Source organism: Podarcis vaucheri, assembly GCF_965113315.1.
Source record: "Podarcis vaucheri genome assembly, chromosome: 3".
Lineage (NCBI taxonomy): Eukaryota > Metazoa > Chordata > Lepidosauria > Squamata > Lacertidae > Podarcis > Podarcis vaucheri.
This window is the reverse complement of record NC_138761.1, coordinates 103,240,398-103,260,778: the sequence shown is the minus strand read 5'-3', so window position 1 is coordinate 103,260,778 and position 20,381 is coordinate 103,240,398. Positions and strand designations below refer to the sequence as shown.

Genomic DNA, 20,381 nt, shown 5'->3' with positions numbered 1-20,381 from the left:
GGCCGGCCCCCCTGCACCCCCCACGCTATGCCACTGCTCCTAGGTGTCCCTTGCTCTTTTTAAGGGAGGAGGCCACTCTTATTCAGACTGGATCCAGAGCGACCCTTGCAAACGGCCCCTTGGGAGGATATCCAGGAGGATATTTCTCCTCAAAGACACCAAGCGAAGCCTGGCTTTGGGCTGCTGCTGTCGCTTAACCGACCAGGGGAACCATTCCCTGCCCTCCTGTAGCTGCGACTTCCCGCCTTTTACGCTTCAGCCGCCGCCTCAAGGTGCCCAGCGCGCGCCCTGCGAGGTAGGTCTGGCGGGAAGCGTGGGGGGACGACGACGGGACGCCAGAGCGCGTTTCGCAGCGCAGCGCGGGATTCCCGAGCGCGTTCCTCGTCCCGCCCCTCAGCCGGCGCGCGCGCTTTCTCTCTCTCTCTCCAGTTGCCCCCTCAACTGCCCCGTCGTCACCTGTGACGGGAAAAGAAGATTCCCAGCCACCGCCGCCACCTCCCTCAGCGGGGCGGAGGGGGTTTTTTTGAGGGGGGGAGAAGAGAAGAGAAGAGAAGAGAGAAAACGATTCCCCTCGCTTTCCCGCCTTTCCCACCCCCGTTTCGTGAGGGCTGCGAGAAGGCTGCTGCTGCGGCTGCTTTGCCTTGGGCTTTGGCGGGTGCGCTCGCTCGCTCGCTCCTGCTGCCGCCGCTGCGCCGCTCCAGCCTCCTTCCCCTCTCTGTGGGAAGGGATGGTTGAGTCCAGCAGCAGCAGGAGCGGCGGCGGCGGCAGCGGCGGCAGCAGCTCCTTCTTGCGCTGCTAGCAGCCTGTCAAGCTTGCCGCGCTCTCCCGGCTCGGCTGCGTCCCTCAGCTTCTCCTCCTTCCTCGCCGTGACAGGAGCAACCCGCTATTTCCATTTGGTTCTCTCCTCTCCCTCGCGCGCCTTTCTTTTTATTTGCCGCCGCCGCGTCTCCTCTGGCTTCCCTCCTCACTCGATGCCCGGCCGCGTCTCCTCCTCTCCCGCCGCCGCCGCCACCTCTCCACGGTCTTCCTCGTCGTCGACGTCTCCGCTGTCTCGGGGCAGCTGGTGGTTTTCGCCTCAGACTCGGGAGAGCCGCTGGCGGAGGAGGCTCTCGCCGCTCCTCTCCCTCAGCCTGCTCTCCCCGCGCGCTCTCCGCCCCGCAGTGGCTCGCCGGCACTTGATGCTATGAGAAGGCGGCGAGCCGAGGCAACCAGCAGTCCTGCAGGAGGCGTCGAATGCTGCGCCGCCGCCGCTGCTGCCACTCGCGGCACCTGGAGCTCCCCTCGCCGCTGCTGCTGCCGCCGCCGCCGCCGACACCACCACCACCGACACCACCATCTCCTTCTCCTCCGCCTGGCTTCGCCCTCTGGTGATTCTTTCGCCTCGCGGGCACTTCTGGGAGCCCGCGCTCTCAGCTGAGAGGCGCCGCGGCGAGGTGCTCCGACCGACCGGTCAAGCGGCCAACCAACCGGAGTTGCAACCCCCCCACCCCCCCACCCCGGGTCTCAGCCTGCCTCCTCCGAGCTCCCGCTCGCGCCTTTCCCCCTCTCTCTATGTGTGTGGAATAAACTGCAGACATGACGGCGTGGAGGCAATTCGAGGCTCGGCTGCTGGTGCTCTGCGCGGGGCTCGTCGCCGCAGCTCAGGGTAAGCCTTTGCTGGTTTCTCCTTCTTTCCGTTACTTGAGGGGGGCTTCCTTCTTTTGTGTGTGTGTGTGTGGGGGGGGAGATTCTTCTACAGCCGACCCGACTGGAAGGAGGGGGGAAGGGGGTGTCGTGCCTCTGCTTTACCTCAGGCGTGTATCCCCCCCCCATATATATATATATGCTGGTCAACGGCTCCACGTTCCCCTTGCCGTCGTCGCGCACACTCGGACCGTGGCATGCCCGGCACCTGCTCCCTCCCGGCTCCGCCGCTGGTGGTTCATGAAGGGAGGTTATGTGGGGGTGGTTGTTTTTTTGCTGGTGGTTTGTGGGGGGTTCGCTATGGGGGAGGAAGGAAGGGAGCCTCCCGGGCTGGACGGGGGGGGGGGACCTTGCCCTCTCTCCTCGTCCGCACATGGGTGGTGGTGATGTGGTGGTGGCGGTGGCTGGTACTTAACCGAGGGATGCTAAAGATAGCTTGCCTGGGCTGCCAAGTTCCTTCCCGCCTCCGCCTCCGCCTCCTCCTCCTCTGCCGCCTCCCCACCCTCAGACCCTCTCCTCTTCCTCCCCGAGATGGAAAGAAGCTCCGCTGCCAGCAAAGGCGAGCTAGGCACCTCGCCCGCCGTTCTGCTGCCCTGCTTTCCCAGAAGGAGGGGGGCCGTGTGGTGTTCTCAGCCCTCGCCCACCCCACCCCTGGGATGGCTGAGACCTGTACTTTGTTCCTTGCAAGTTGCAGGGAGGCAGAAGAGGGAAGCAGGCTTTGAGGGGACCCAAGGATGTATAGAAAAAGGTGGTGTGTGCGGGTGCTTATCTTGCCTGTAGTCCCTCTCCTCTCCCCCCACATCCAGGAATCTCCTTTCACCATTTGCTTGCTTGGTATTCTCTTTCTCCTTGAAACCGAGGTGGGGCAGGATACCGGAGGGTTACACAACTTCTGCCTTGGCCCTAGCCCCACAACTTGCCTAGTTGCCCCCGAGACAACAAGGTCGGCTTTATTCACTTTGCCTCTCATTAGCCCGGGCCTTTTTCGTGTTGGCAAGGTGTGTGTGTTGTGGCTGCCTCTGGTGACAACACCTGCTTACTTCAAAACCTGTTTCTGTCTTGCTTCTGAAGCTCCTTCTTCCTCCTTCCTCTTCAGGTGTCCTTACAAAGAGTAGAAGGGGGATATAGATAATTTCTTTTGCTATTTTTTTAAAAAAATAAAATGAAAAAAATCCATTCTAGCATAACATATTAAAAACAGCTATTTATCCCAAATCAACCTCTTCTTTTTTGCTGTCCCGATTTTATAGCAAATTATTGAAAACTCAGAGAGAACAAAAACTTCAAAGCGACTAAAAGTGCTTGCGTCCTGCCTCTCCTGTCTACTTCCTGTGTGAGTGTGTGTTCTGAATTATGACATGGTGCCACATTGTAAAGTAGTGGGGTCACTTTGCATAAGTGAGCATCCCGTTGAGATTCCCTCCCTCTCTTTTTCTTCCTCCTTCTTTCCCTGAATTACTTTTAATCACCAGGCAGAGGTTAGGGGAAGGGTAAGAGGCAGGTGGCAACATCTCATCTCTGTTTCAATATACTGGGTTGTGCTAAGGCTTGCATAGTTTGGAGCAAGAAGAGCAAGTTGTGTTAATGAATGCACTAAAGCCCCATCGCCACCCTGCCTTCAACCCCATCCCTGGAGCTGCCGCAGGTGACAAAGTGATGCCTGGCTCTTTGCTGCCTCTGATCTCATTTTACTCACTTTGAATAAAGAACAGAGGAACAGAAACATCTGACATATTTAGAAATCGCGCTGAAAGGCCAGCTCCTATAAAGACAAGGCTCGCCCTTGGAGCTATTCACATGCCATAGTAGGATTTTGCCCCTTTTCAGTCTACTGCGGCAACAGAGGTCTTTCTGTTTCATTCCATTTCCAAAAGTTGCTATATTTTCATCACACTCTGTCCTCCTCTACCACCCTTTACTGTGTGTCTTCTTAGCTTGGAGACAGCATTTTTCTTTCCCCTGTGCAGCCCCAATTAGCCAAGGTTTTGCCTTGCCCTGCTACTGCTGCTTAATAATCCTGACACGTGTGTTACATTTCAGCCCTTTGCCTCTGGATTGGGGTTTTTAGAGAAGTTGGATTTGAAAGGAGGACACAAATCCAGATCCTCTGGCAAATTCAGATTCTTTTAGCAGCTGCTAACAGCTGCCTGTGGCCAGTAGCACTGGAGGAATGGGGGGGGGCATTTGCCAGGAATGGACATACAATTGCAATCAAACGGGCTCATCCTGTGGCATCAAGGCAAATAATATGTTCTTGAGGCTGAGGAGAGGAGAGGGTGGGGTAAGTTACAATCAATAGCACTATTGTCTCAGCTACAGCTGAGGACTTAGAGTTCTGACTCACTTATTAAACACACTGTTGCTGGTTCTTGACATTTGCCATTTTAGCATTTTCCTTAAAAAAAGAAAAGAAAAGCTGACATTGTGTATGAAACGCTGAGTCTGGTTCATGCTTAGAAAGCCCTGCTCAGATGTATTCAGCTGATCCATAAAGTGAGCTTTGGGCAGTACCTTTGGTGATGCAAGAGTTAAGATTAATTTAGCTGTGCGTTATTTTAATATGGGGAGGGGGGAATAGGCTGAAATCTTACGTAGCACTGGACCCAGGCAACAAGCAGAAGAAGAAACAGCAGTGATGTTTGACTCCTTCCCACTGCTACCTTTTACATTCCAAAGCTTTAAAGCACTCGCATCTATATTTAGCATAATGTAAACCTACATTTGGAACAAGGTGTACTGCTTAAAGAGAGAGTGACTGAAAAATAACTATCACCTAGTAACAGATCAGCTTTGGTTTTCTAAGCACATAACATCTTAATTAGCAGTGCCCAGCAACTCTTTATTTTAACTGCCCCATGGAGAGGAATTAATTTGCTTTTTTTATTGACAGAGATTCTATGATGAAGAATCCAAAGTGCTACATTTCCATGGAGAAGTGTGTGTGTGTGTTAGTTATATGTAATGTTCTCTTTGTCTTTCATGACAAGACAAATATATTTATCACTAACATTCCTGCCACACACACACACTATGTGTAGGTCAAATCCCATAACCTATTGAACAGTTGCACATAAGTTCCTTCCCAAATATAATGCTTTAAAAAGGGTTAATGGGTGTACTGCAGACTTGTGGTTCCTTTTCATTTTTCTTTAGCTAAAAATCTATAGAAATCTGTGTTTAGCCTATTGGCTTTCTTCCGGTAACTTTCTCGAAGCCGAAACCAGAATCCAAATGCATATTTACTTGTAAGTAGGTCTTATTGAGCCAGGATAATTTACTTTAAATATGGTTAGGGTAGGACTATAAGCTCTACATATTCGGTTAAAATTGCTCAGGAACGCATCCCTGCTTTCCATGCCAGCAATCCCCATCCATGTGATTTAAAGCATGCATATACCCTCCTTTTTGACAAGAGGAAAAAAATAATAGGGAGGCCTATATGTTTCCACCGCTGTACTAAATAGAAAAAGAAGAGAAAAAGTAGAAATCCTCCTCTCTAACCTTACCTCTGTCACAGCAATAAGGTACGCACTACTTGCTAATTATAAGGAACAGAGGGGAATTAAGGTTACATGAGTGCAGCTTTGCTTCCAGTAATTAATAGGGTTCTTGATAGGTACAAGAAGCTGCAAAGAAGCATATAACTTGGAAGCAAGGAGTAAAAGTTGCTTCTTGTGATTTTTAAATGGGATAAAAAGGTGTGCATTTTTGGTTGTTGCTTTGTACTATGTTTCCATTGTTACTGGATTTTTGGAAAGCAAGCGTTTCTTGAGAAGGGGGCTACTCTGTGTTGATTTAGGGAATAATATTTTGTTTCTTATGGAAGGAAGGAAGGGGGGGACCACACCTATTTTACATACTATAACTTGCCTTTCTCCATCATGGTACTGGGACTGGGAGAAAGCACCCATAGTTAATGCAATGTGGTCCAGTGCCTGGGAAAATATCCAGATTTCCTCTTCTTGGTCACATGCACCTTGAAGATTTTTTATTTAATTCAATACCTTGGCTCAGATCCTCATCAGGTCATATGGTTTTTATGGGTTGGGCTGATAAATGAGACAATTATTATTGCATGTAAATAGATAGTCCAGATAACTCCTATGACTGAGTAGAAAGGTGTGCCCACTGGGGCTTTGGATTTCTCTCCACCAAACTGCAGGTCATTGTGACATGCCAAGCTGCTTATGAAAGAATGCCCTCTCCTCTTCCTCACTCATCATCGCCATCATTTACCATCACCATACCTCCAAGTAATCCAGCCAATGTCTTGTGCATGGTCTATACTAACATAGAAGGGTGTTGTTTCTTGATGGCTATTTGCTCAGTATTAAATTTAGGAGGTTTGACTTAAGAAGCTGTCCCTCACACCTAAGGTTATCACTGGGGTTACGGTGTTTATATAACACTCCAGCCAAACCAAAATAGTATGGCCACTTAATGAAGATTGTGAACTAATAATATTCAAAGGGGTGGGTGGGGAGGTAGGTTTCTTTGATTTCAAAAATAAATCAATGTCCTAGTTTCCTTTTACTTTTTACAGTTCCCAAGATCTGTATTGTGTTGTATTACTTTATGTACTGTGGCTTGCCATTGTTTTACTGATTATAGTTTAGAAATTATTTATTGTAACTGTTGAGTGGATTTCTGTTTAACTTTTATATGTTATTATTATTATTTAATACTATTCTAATGATTGTTGAATGTTACTTTTTTGATGTAGGTTGCCTATTTTAAAGTTATGTTTTATTATAAAATTTTTGTATTGCATTAGATTGTTATAAGATGTACATTTTTTGTTTCTTCAGCTTGTAAGCCGCCTTGAGTATTGTAAGATAGAAAGACGGTATACAAATTTTAAAAAAATAACTGATGATGATAAGATAGTTTTCTTCAGATGAAGAGGGAAGTGTAATACCATATGTAGCATTCTGTGGCTTCATTTCATCACTACTTCCAGGACATCTGACCAACTGTTCTGCAAAATGGTTAAGTTCCTTTCTCTAATAATAATAATAATAATAATAATAATAATAATAATAATAATAATTTATTTATACCCCGCCCATCTGGCTGAGTTTCCCCAGCCACTCTGGGTGGCTCCCAATCAAGTATTAGTTGTTGCATGCATTTAAAGAGACTCGCTTCAAGTCTGTTAAATATATCACTACTTACGGAAAGACCTTGTAGTAGAAATAAAGTCTTCCAAAGCAGATCATATAATATTGTAGGCACAGAAGGATTAGTTCTGAAAGTCATTTGTTCATGCTGGTAGTCAAGGACCTTAATCCTACTGATTAACGTAGCTATAATGCTGCTCATGCAGTGGTTTGTCTGAATGTTAGCAATAGAGATAAAGGTACAACCACCAGGGGTGTTGTGTAGTGCATAACTCTTCTTCTCCCCATCCAACATTCACAGTGAGACATTGCCTTGTTATTCTCACATGGGTGAGCCCTATGGACCAGGTGCGTAAATCTGCATCTCACACCCTCGGCTGAACATTCTCCTGCTCCCAGCCCTGCACTGTGTGATCATAAGAGAAAGAGATTGTGCCACCTCTTATCTAGCACAGAAATCGCTTTGTAGCCACATTCTCCTAATTCACAACTCATTATCCGGATACCAGCTATTCAGATGTCTCCCTTGTTAAAGTTTGGCCTGTGTATGGAAACATCTTATAGGAAATAAATGTAGCAAGCCTGTCCTGCTCTACTACCTATCAGAAGCCGTTCCAATACGAGTGCCACTTAAAAAGAGCTCAGTTTTGTGCTGTGGGCATATCTACACAATAGTCTTAATGGGTTTAGCAGTCATTTCATTTGCTACATACACACAAACAGACATAAAAAAGAGGAAGGGGAAATGGAGGAAGGAGTAAACAAGGGAAGAATGTACAGTTGATAGTTAAAATAGTATAAAACCAATATAAACAACTAGTGTAAAACCAATATAAATTACTAGTGTAGATATATAATGTTGATTACATCATGGTGGTCAAGGTGCCCTTTGGAGGTCATAGTTGGGAAGACTCTTGACCATTTAGTCCAATCCTGTGTTCAGTTCAGAATCTGCAGTGGAGGATGCAGATACAGTACCCCTTCCTGACGGTTGTCTGGACTCTTTTCCAGTAGTTCCAGCAACACTCACCACATCCTGAGGCAGTCCATTCCACTCCTAACTTTCTCTTAACGTTTAGCTGAAATCTGCTTCCTTGCAGTTTTTGCCATTTTTCTAGTCCTGCTTTCTGGAAAAACATAGACAAGAAGTCAGCTCCTTATTGTGTGTGACAGCCCCTCGTGTGTGTGTGTGTGTGTGTGTGTGTGTAACATTGTCATTGCCCCTCTCCTTTTAATATTCTTTTCTCCAAGCTAAACACCCAACTCTCTCAACTGTTATTCATAGCACTTGGTTTCCAGACTTCCTCACCATTCTGATTGTCCTCCTCTGAACATGCTTCAGTTGGTCAAGGTCCTTCTTAAAGTGCCTGGAACTGACCAGAGTAGAATGAAATGATTACTTATCACAATGTGGACACCATGCACCTATTTATACATCCAAAGACTGCAAGGTTCTTTAGTAGCCACATTGCACAACTGTTTCATGTTTGGCTTATGATGAATCAATACACCTTTGGCATGTAAGGTGTGGGTGGGTGGGGGGTCTCCTCTCCCTTCTATATTTGATTCTTAGCTCCTAAATGCAGGTACAGATTCATATCTGTTGAATCTCATCTTGTGGGTTTCAACATGTCAAGACCATCATGAATCTTTCTGCTACTGCAAGGGATGTACTCTAGGATGTGCATCACTTTCCCCCTCCTTTCCCCAGCAGCTCAATGTGTACCTCCCAAAAAATAGCTCTGGTGGGCTGGGGCTGGAGTAAATTTTGTGATGGTTTCTTAAGGATAGGAAAGAAATGAGATTTCTGTTAGCAGGAATGAATTCTTCTGGAATTCACTTTCTTGTGCAGACATTACATCTGACTCAGAGCTAGTCCATTTGGTACCCTCTAGATGTGACTGAACTCCAATTTCCACCTGTTCCAGCCAGCTTGACCGATGGTCAGGGGGTAATGGGAGCTGCAGAGGGGACATCTGGTAGAAACCTCTAAATCTAACTGAACCTGAGAAGTGCATAAAATATATAGTAAAAATGTTTCAGATCTGATAAGTGACATGTCTTCCATACTGTTATTTGAAAAGGTAATTTTAAATTATCACTGCAGTTATTTTCTCTTCCATCTCCCACAGAATATACAAACAAGCTGATTTTACACATTATTCCTGATGCCAAGTTTCAATGAAAAGCAGGGACGTGGATATCCTTCTTCAGCTAAGAGTTAGACTCTAGAAACACATACATGTGTTCCAGCTTATTTTCAAAGAGCAAGTTTTTGTGTACCCTTTGCTTGCCGCTATCACTTTGTCAAAATAATGACTGGAACTACAACAACTTAAGGTTCCCCGCCATGCTTAATGCCTACTCATATATATGGGTGGAAAAAGCTTTATGTGTTGTATTTTCATTGCCTCTAGAATAGTGGTTCCCATACTGTGAGGCTGTTTTCTTAAGTGGGATTCAAATAAGCACAGAGAGTATGAAGGAAGAGAGGGAAGCTTCATTTTCTGTCACTGTTTGGTTCTGGAGTTGCCAAAATTGAGATCTACTCTTTAATATATTGGTTCAATACAAAGTAGCTATTCATGCAGTTCAGAGTAGCAGCAGTCTAGGCGGGGAGTGGGGGAGAGAGAAAGAAAATAAGAAGCAAACAATTTTTTATATATATACAGGTCTTTTTATTTCCTTTTATACGATTTTTTAAAAAATAAATTAAAATAAATCTGTCTTTTCTATGGCACAATTCCATTTAAATGCTGATGAATACAGTAGTGGGGTAGAGCTCCAATCTGAAATACATTTTTATTTTGTACCTGCAGAGGATTCATAACCCAGTTTCAATCAGACTGTACAAATAAGCACTGATCTCTCTTTTTAAAAGAAAAACGTCTTGCTATTTTAATTTTGTTATCTATTTTAATTATAATTTATATGTCTCGTTGGTTTATATTTCAGTATAGTTTTTAGCTGTTTTGTAAGTCGCCTCAGTCTTTGGAGATGATGAGTTATAAATGCATAAATAAAGTGACCTATTTTTCCCCCCTTGATTAGCAAGTTCTATAAAATATTTGTTGCAGCGTTTCCAAGAGCAATACCTATTTAGACCAATTACATGAACTATCTCTGATGTGATGATTGTGATGTACTATGGTATCACTTGTGAATTGTCTGCTGGTGCAAATCAAAACAAACAAAAACGGACGTAAGTTCTTATCAGAATGTGCAGTATTCCTCTTATTTTCAATGAGCACATTTCACAGCATTAACACAGATCCACAGTTGTGGCCCTTTGTTAAGGGCAAGACAGCCGAATCACATTCTTCCATTATGACAATTGGGAATTTTAGGTTCTACAGCATGCTTCCTCATCCTCAGCCCTCCAGCTGTTTTTGGCCTATAACTCCCATGATCCCTAGCTAGCAGGACCAGTGGTCAGGGATGACGGGAATTGTAGCCTCAAAACATCTGGGGGGCTGAGGTTAAGGAAGCCTGTTCTACAGCTTATGGTTTAAAAATAGTTCTGTTGACATTTGAAATCTGGCAATATAGGAGAGGTATGTTTTAGGATGCCCAATGCAAAATTTGGAGTAGAAATGATAATAGATGGCTTGTTTTGAATGACAAATCTATGAATAACTTTAGGAAGTTAACAGGTGATGTGCATTTTCCTTCCTTCTGGGGTGGTTTTGGGGAAAATAGGTATCTGTGCTACATAGGTTGAGAAAGTGTTGCAGTAGGTCAAGGGGCACACCTAGTATGTGCCACACTCATGATTTGTGTAATGCGTTTGTAGTTTTGTGCAATTTATCTTTCAAGTATGCCAATAGGTGAAAAGTTATGTTAGGGAGAAGAAGTCATAGGAGATGAGTAGAAAACAGTTTGAGGGAAATGAGTGGAGTAGAAAATATATCTGATGGGCAGTTCGGGGATTTCAGAGAAAAGTGAGGGTTTGAGATTCAAGGGACTTTTACGTACATTTGCTGAATTTCCTCCCCACCCCCATAGGAACTGGAATGTCAGAGCTTGTGTGAGCATGGAAAACCCTTAGCACAACATGTTAAACCCAAAAAGTTATTTGTTGAATCTTACAACAGTAACTCATCACTTGTTAACTGGGGAGCATATTTATTTTATTTTTTGAATTTATATACCGCCTTATACCCAGGGGTTTCAGGGCGTTTCACAAAAAATGCATTTTGAGATCATTTGAAACTGGAAGGCATATATATATATATATATATATATATATATATATATATATATATATATATATCAAGAGGAGAACTAGGTTTAATTTGTCTCATATTTATGTTTATAATGATAAGTACAAGTCTCTTGACTAATGAGAATGTTGCTAATGATTTGTTTTCAAGGACACAGCTGCATAAAAATCACAAATTCTTGCAACGGCAGGAATACTCTAATTGGAGGTATAATCATTAAATGTGATTTCCTACAGTCCTTTGGTTACCATACAATTTCTGCCATCTGTCTTTGTTTAAAGCTAGGTAGCTACTTTGTGCACCTTTACCTTCATAGGCAAATATTTGCTAAATTAGGAAGCAATAAAATATGCAGCATGATCCCCACACCAGTGAAAATACATAATGTACCAATCCCAACAAGACTGGGATTCAGTGCCACAAAATAATTATGTCTCATTATATTAAGCTAGTATGTTATGGATAATATTATAAGATTATATGTAACATGAGAAGTTTAGGAGAGTGATCATGGTTTATAACTTCATTTTAGCTTGGTTGTGAAATAAAAACACCCTACTCCTGCACTAATTAATTTGAATAGCTATACAGTGGCCACCAAACTGAGCTTCCCCCAGATCCAAAAGGCAGGGGAAGGCAGGGAGGAAGTGTTTCATTATTGTGATGCAACCACAGAGATGCTTTATATGTGACAAACCTACCAATTCAGAAAAGAATGAGAGTCCCCTCAACAGCAATATCGGTAGCCTTCACTGGAAATTAATAGAAAAGCATAAAGCTGAATACAGTAGTACCTCGGGTTACAGACACTTCAGGTTACAGACGCTTCAGGTTACAGACTCCAGAAATAGTACCTTGGGTTAAGAACTTTGCTTCAGGATGAGAACAGAAATCACACAGCAGCAGCGTGGTGCCAGCGGGACACACCATTAGCTAAAGTGGTACCTCAGGTTAAGAACAGTTTCTGGTTAAGAATGGACCTCCAGAACGAATTAAGTTCTTAACCCAAGGTACCACTGTATAACATTGGGAAATTCTAGTGTACATGAACTATCACCAACAAATCATGGCTTGAGTTGAATCTGGAAGCAACTTTAAATGTTACTTCCATTTCATAGAAAATACCTGTGAAGTCACCATCTACTCAGTTACAACTTAACAGCTGTTTTGAAGTGAAAATATGCTAATACAACCATTGTGATTTTTCTTTTAACATATGGATGTTGTGGTAATGTTCCGAAGAGCCATGGGAGATGGTGAAGGGGGTCATTTCAACCTAATTTGTAATCATAACAACATTAATAGTGCAATCATATACAAGTCTTGTCCAAACAGAATACTGTAGATACTTAACTGGGAGCACATCCCATTGAAATTAGTAGTACTGATTTCTGAGTAAATATGCATGGAATAGTGGGATTGTGCTCACAGCCTAGTGTAACACATTAGAATTGCTGACTGGTAGAGATGCTTGTAATTCATAACAGGGAAAGGAGAAGGGGATACTACAGTTGTGGCATTGCAAAGTATCTACTGCAACTCCCCTTTTGCTTTTGCGTCTGATTCAGTAGGGGAATCTTATGTGCTGACCTACTTTTCTCCAGAACTTGCAAGTGGAAGTCAAAACATATTCTATTCGGGAGCTTGGATATTTTGTAAAACTACCCTTATACTGGCTTACTATTATAATTTTTTTTTAATTGAGAGCTGTGTGTGAATCTAAAAATAAATGCATGTTTCCACCATTTTCTCCAGCAGTTGTTAAAATAAGGGTAAATATACATGTTCAAGGGCCTAAACTGGTGAACTTCGCAATTAGGAAGCAGCCAGCTTTTATTATGTTCTCATCACACACACATTGGGCTGAATCCAACAGACCCTTTCATTCATGGAATGGGATTGGATTCAGCAGAGGTTATTTTGGCAATTTCCCATAACACGGTACTAAGTCCTACACACTATTGGATGGCCCCAAATCCTCCTGTGTTGATTTGGGTGGCCTCAGAGGGTCAGAGGATAAGATGAATTGGTTTCTTCTTTCATGAGCAGGAGCCTTTGCTGGATCAAAGCCATTTCATGAATGGAAGGGCATAATTGAATCTAGCTCATTGATCCAACATAGGTATTTGGTTTGAGGGTATGGAGTAGGAATATCATAACTTTACTGGATATTTGACAGATCTCAAGTACTACTCAGCAACTATAAGGATTCCACAGTGAGTGATCATCTGTATCTGTGTTTTTGTTGTTTGGAAAATGAAATCAATTTTAGTGCACATATATTTCCAACACAGAACTATGTGGTGCTGGTCTATTAGGGAAGTTGAAAAGATATGAAGATGGAGCCTAGCAAAACAGCTTCCCTATGAAATATGTTAGATGATGAAGGCAGGAGCTACTATTCCATCTACAGCTGTACTCTGTATGGAGACCAACAGTTTTAGTGGGGAGGATATATACGATATTCCCTTTAGACTTTTGCAAATTCTGCTATGCTATTCTGCCAAATGTGCAAGTTTTCTCCAGATTCTTAATATTCCTTTCCCATTCCTCAGGTGGGCGTAACATCTGATGATCATCAACAGCCCCTCACTGTGTGTGAAGTGCACACAACATTGGTTGCCACTTCTCAGCTGAAAGAGAGGTGCATACTATTAATTAGTTGGAACTGTGAAGCCTTAGAGAGAGAACAATGATGATGTCCTAGGCTTCAAATTGTTTTAAACTGGGGATCAGAAAATTCAGCCTACAGGGATCAAAACTGGCCTCTTACAGAATAGTAGCCGGCTGCCCCACTTCAAGTTGCTATGTCAGTTTTCTGGAGAAAGTGATAACTATGACTGTGGGATTTGTTAACAATATACTCTGGGAATAGAATGATGTGCCATCTTCAATCCTCTCTTCTAGCAGCTATCCTGCACACCTTGCTACGAAATTACACATGCAAAAACTGAGATATGATTGAAATATTTTCTGGGCCCTTTACACAGCAGATGTGAATGTAATCTGCCAGCCTGTTTTTAAATAAATCCATGTTAGGGAGTACTCACAGCTAGGCACAATGTTCATTTTGGAACCATGCTATGCAAATTGGATTTCCTGGCGGTGGAGGTTTAAATACAGAGAACCTAATCCGAAGTCCACAGAACCCAACAGAAATATTCTTCTTGCCTTTAATGGGTTTCAGGCCCTTTATTGCATCCACTTATCCAAGTAGAAAAATATAAGTCTAAATGTATGCTCAAGCCAAACACTGATGCTAACAGCATATCAAATTAATATTTGATGCTATGGAAATGGACAGAAAACGTCCTGCACATCATAGACGTACTGTATTAGGAAGCTGTTGACCAACTTGAAATGTATCATTTGCTCTCTGTGGTGTTCACTGGCATTTGATTTGTTTGCTTTTGAAGAGAGATTAACCTTTAATTGCTTTCTTTAGTAACATTTAGTAAAAAAACACGCACAACAACTGATAGAATGGAGATGATCTCTGCAAACAGGAAAGATTTCCTCAACTCAGGTTGCCATAGCAATTGAATTCCCCCCCCCACAACTGTTGAGAGATGTGAATCCTCCATTCCCTTATCTTAAGCAAGACTGAACTGAACATTTTTGCATTTTAAAATGATTCAAAACGAACACAAAACAAGGTGTTGTTCACATATGGCCCTTATGGAAGTAGCATCATGTGGCATTCAGTATGAATTGCTTAACAATAAGTTTCTCATTCAAAGTCAAAACAACTCTCTATCCTTGGTCCCCCCCCCCTCACCAATTTGGCAGATGGGAACTATTCTTAACATCTACCTATCTGACTCCATCGCTAGAGTTTTAATCCTGTACATACTAACTTGGACTCAGTGGAACTTACTGGTACTTCTGACTAGGCACAGATTCCCTCCTTGCTGTTTGGCATCATTTACCAAAGCATGCTGCACTTGAATTATTTTATTAATGGTATTGTTTGAGGCTCAATTTCTCAATGTTTTGTTAAAGGCTGTGTGTGCAGTTTTACATTTAAATACTGTTGTACTAAAAAGGGGAGGGGGATAAGAATAATGGCACTAATTATAAGTAATAGTTACCATGGAACTGACAGGCAAACTTACAAGTATAATTTTGATCTCCATGACAATATTTTATCTTGCTACTTTATGTTTTAAGGGAATTACACTACAGAAGGATTACAGAACAAAGGAGAGCTAATCATTTTATTTCTTCTACAGCTCCACTTACAAAATTACTTCAGTGAAATGTTATTGTCAGAAGAAAATAGAAAAGGCTATCTTGCCTGGATATTTAAATAACTGTGTAAAGTGCTTCATACCTGAGACAAGAGGTGTGTGAGCCAAGTGAACTTTCCAAATTTTTGCCAAGTACAGATATACATTATTGTTGCTTCAAAATTATTTGGGTGGAGACTTTAAAGTGGCTTATGAAGAAAAATCGTTGTTTCGTTCACATAATTCATAGGTTAGTATTGAAAAGCCGAAATGATGTAAGGCAAAAAAATAGGAGTTTTCCTACATGTTCAGAATCACATCATCTTGGAGTACCAAAGCTGTAGTGTCAGTCATAGAGGTGTTTTGATGAATCAGCATTTTCCCTGGATCCTTCGAATAAACAACAGATGTCAGACCTTCACATTCTTTCAAAGAACCATTTCACAATTAGGAAAGTCCAGCTGAGAGCCAGCGACTTATTCAAGACCAATCAGGGAATTTCAGATTTAGGAACAAACCTTGTCTAAACATGCATGCACATTCCTTGTGTGCAATACACTTCCTTCCATGCGCCAGTGTATTTTGAGTGAACCCCCACTCGAATGTAATCCATCCCATTCATTCATCTTTGCATTTGTATGCCACTTCCCACACAAGAATGTGCCCAAAGCGGCTCACAACACAAGTCACAAATACACATGATCTTTACTTTTGCTAGGCCAAAGAATTCACGCAGCCTGTGATTAGCAGAGCAATTGCCACACTGTCTATATTAACATTAGAGTGAAAGGTGTTATTGTGTATCAGTGCATACTCTGAAGACCAAATGTTTTTTCCCTCAGTCTTAAGTTATCCATTTTATATATTGAATTCCATATATATATATATATATATATAAATAAGGAGGGGATATTTAAAGGCAGCAAGTATGTTATTTTATAATACATTGCTGTAGTGGGCTTCATAAAAAAAGTTGTTCCAAGTCCCTCCTTTCCTGTCTTCTGGTTGAGCTCTCAGACATCTCTAACTGCAACATATACTAGTTGCTTAAACTTATAAGTTTACTTAGAAGTAATTTTAGCTATACTGAATGGGGAATGTTTTCAAGCAAGAATGCTTAGGATTATGGCGCATGCATATAGCTTGTTTTACATGTATCCAATCTTACACATATTGCCAGTAGTTTTGAGGCACAAGGAAGGAGGGAGAAATCTCATTTTATGAGAGAGCTACCTGCCTCTGATTCACCACTGAAGACCACAGCCTCACCCCAAGATGGAGACATCCACACAAGATTTCCTCCATGTTTCTCCTGAACACCTGGCCTACCTGGTGGCCAGTCAGTAAGTCAAGTTCAAAGTTCAAAGTCCAGGGGGTCAATCCATGCAATCAAAGCCCAAAGGTCAGGAAATACAGTCCAAGGTCAATTCAAGTCTGAAGTCCAGCAGTCAGGATACAGTCCAGAATCAAACCTGAAGCACATTCCCACAGAGGTCCAAGAGCATCCAAGCCAAGGATGACACAAACAGTTAAAGCAGAAAGAGCACCTCAGCTCATAGCTGTCAACGTTTCCCTTTTTTGAAAAAGGGAAATCCCATTATTCTGAATAGGATTCCTTGCAAGAAAAGGGAAAAGTTGACAGCTATGACTCAGCTCTGCTTCCCTTTTGTACTTTGCATGCTGATTGTGGCACCTGGGCTTGATGAGGCATGTGACCCGCCCCTGAGCCAAGACACCTGAGCAATCACATACCTCTTCCCAAGACTAGCAAGCTCATCTTAGCCAGCTAGGGAGATGACCTGTGGGCCCTTACCTGCCTTAGCCTCCTAGAGCACCCCTCCCACTGCTCCTTACACCTCAGAGCCCATCATGTTTGTGGAGACAGGGGCCTATCTTGCTGTGGTGATGGATCCTGCTGCTCTGGTTCCCGTGCCATCCTCCGTCACCCTGTCAGTACTTTTCCTCATCCCCTGCTTGTCCCAGTGTGTCCCAGCCCCAGCTATACCCCTTGCTGGGATCCTCTTCCTCTTCTTCCTCCTCTTCCTTCCAGTTCATGACAATGTTGTGGGGTGAATGGGACAAACATGCTCAACTCAAAACAAGAAGTGGAGTGACATACTCCCACTTTTCTGTGTTTTTAGCAAAGGAATGGAGTCAATGGCTGACATCTAGGAAAAGCACATCTGGCCAATTAGACAAAGAGAATGCTAGAATGAAACACCCATTACCTAGGAACATAGGAAGCTGTCTTCTATTGAGTTCGATCCATTGGTCCATCTAGCTCTCCAGGATTTCAGACAAAGTTCTCTCCCAGTCCTGCTTGGAGATGCCGGGTTTGAACTTGGAACCTTCTGCATGCAAAGCAGTTATTATACTGCTGAGCCACAGCTCTTCCCCCAGAGTCTTAGTTTGTTTTAAAGCATTTTCTGCTGGGTGGGGAAGTGATTGGTTCCTTATAGAAGAAAACACAGCTATCCTGGATTTTAGTGTATCTGTCATTGGGGAGTAGGCCTAATGCCAAAACAAAAGACCAGAGCTCACATTTTAAATTCAGGTTTTATTTCATTTAAAAATGTGATTTTATTCTCAGTATGTAAATATTTCAAAAATTACTCTTGTTAATGGCAGTGCAGGTAAAGTCCATCTTTATTTGCCCATATTGCAGGGGGAGAGACTGTGCCTGAGAGACAGTGTGTTGTACCAGCCCTGCAAAGTAGCCCAGTGTTGTTATATTCATTTTGCTGAAGGGAGTAGGGAGGTGTTATAAGAAAACCCTGGTGTCTATTTCAGTGTTGTTACCCTGATATTTTGTGTGTGGTGTTGGTGGAAAGTGGGGGCAGGATGGGGTTAGAGGGAAATGCAATGAAGAGGGGGCCGAGAAGCTGATTGTAGCAGCAGTGCAATTAATTAAGGGCTGGCAGAAATGAAGGGAGTCTGAGAAAACAGAGCATTTCACTTATGAGTGGAAAGATGTCTAGATAGCAGGTCAACCCTTATATGGACAGTAGGTGTGCCCACTAAGAACCAACAGAGGGATAGACCTGGAATACCAGTGTCTCAAAGGCTAAGTCTACCTAGACCTCACTACGGTTCTGTTGCCAGATCTACCAGAAATTATTGGCCTTTTTCTGTAATGCTAGTTATATTTATCTGGAGTATTCCCACCCACACAGAGAGAAAACAAGTTCTGTAGACACCCGTGATTCCTTCTATAATGAATATACCTGTCAACCAAGGAAGAGGTATTTTGAATGCTTTATTAGATAAATGTGAGAAATAAATGCAGGATATTTTAGACTACATTATTAATAAGGATATAGCTTCATTCTGCAGATTTCTGATAAACATAACTCCTGATATACTAAAAAAAAAAGTTATTTGTAAGTTGATATAAAAAACAGTATTCACCTAGAATTTTCGAAAGAAACCAGTGATTGCTTGTAATGATGTTGGTTGATGGAACAAAAAGACCAGCCATTGAATGGTTTGTAGATACTGTTTAGGCTTCCTGGTTTTTGGTTTACTGGAAATTTAGAAAAAAAAAGGTTTGTATAAATGCTGTTTTGTGTATTTGCATGTATTTCTTCATGTATTGAACATAAGGGTTACTAAATTGATTTTAAATGTGATATATGCAGGAAACTATGTTCACTGATGTATGTTTTATGTCTAAACATCTGTTGCTAACAGCTTATCAATTTATATTATTTTCTTTGATTCCCTGAGGATGAGGAATACTGCTTAAAACCTGCATATGCAAAATCATGTGTGCATTGGAATTTTATGTAATAAAAATGGGGCTTTAATTCCCCCCATGCCCCATTTATTTTGCCATAAATTTACATGCATGGTCACAAGAAAAAGCAAAGGGGACATTAAACAAGCAAGCAAAGGAAAAAAGTAGGCTGGGCAAAGCAATTTTGCTCCAAGCAATGTGAGATAAAACTGCTCAAAATATAATTGAAATACTTTGCAGAACAGATCCAGCCTTAATTAAGAAGCAGACTCATTACACAATGAGCTTGAAATCCTATGTTAGATTTTGCTGGCTTGGGTTCTCAGAGATCCCATATTTTTAATTTTAAATGGGTCTTCTAAAAACAAGGTATCACAGTACATTAGGAATGGGAATATGCTTGTATTCATATAAGGCCATCCCCAGTCATCAGAAGCTGTTTTCTAAATAACTTTCAGTTACCTGCATCTTTGCAATATTACCAGGGGAGTGTGTGAGATTTGTGTCTATGAAAATCTATGGAAGCTTCTCTGCCCTTCAAACTTTTTCCCGATTGAGACTGGTCATATTCTGTGACTACTTTCTCACTGCTTCCCAACATTACAGAATGGAAGGATGGAAAGTGGACTAGCATTCGAATGTGAAAATGTGAAAAAAGTCTGTTATCTGTTTTACTTACTATGTTCACAGTGAAGCCAAAACCTTGGCAGATTAAAAAAAACCTGAATATATTTCAGTTGAACTGCCTGTGAATCACAGCAACAATAATTAGACAATGCTCACAACCTAACTAGAAAAGAACCTTTATTTTCACTCAGGATTTCATTAATCTGACAAAATATTATCTCCCTTTGAAAATTCTGTCAAGGAGATGCAGATAATGTAACACTTTCCCTTTTAATAATGCACTGCCTTTACCAAGCGGTCAAACTAGAGGTGACTTATAGTTTTATGTCTCTTTTCTGTTCATGCTTTTCAAAAGTAAAAATGAATAATAGGCAGATTTAGGAAGAGGGGATGAGCTCTGTTGTTTTTGCCTCCAAAGTACCTGCATCAGCTGTTTTTCTCCCAGCAGGTGAAAAGGATACTGGAGGAATGTAAGAAGGCATCTATTTCCTCTCTGCCCCATATCCATCACATACAGCATAGTTTCCATTCTGCTGCAGTTCAGCTTCCAACAAAAGCTATGTTATAAATTTCTCTACCCACTATGGCAAAGTTACGTAACTAATTTCATTATCATATGCTATTCCACAATATTCATGTCAGTGAAAAGGAAATATAATGCAAATTGGAAAAAAGTCATAAATTACGTGTTGTTATGTATTGTTCGCAGACCAATTGTAGTCACTGGATTCATTTTCGTTCTAGACATGGAATGAATAAAGAA

At 42.2% G+C, this 20,381-nt stretch overlaps 1 protein-coding gene across 2 annotated transcripts in view; it reads left to right on the top strand.

Annotated features, from left to right (window-relative positions):
• Positions 1-219: 219 nt before the first annotated feature.
• Positions 220-20,381, top strand: part of CSMD1 (CUB and Sushi multiple domains 1) — a 997,036-nt gene continuing 976,874 nt past the window's right edge. For both annotated transcript variants that reach the window (XM_082215381.1, XM_082215380.1), the window contains exon 1: positions 220-1,645. In XM_082215381.1, coding sequence (XP_082071507.1) covers positions 1,576-1,645 — 70 coding nt within the window. In that variant the 5' untranslated portion in view covers positions 220-1,575. The remainder of the gene's footprint in view (positions 1,646-20,381) is intronic.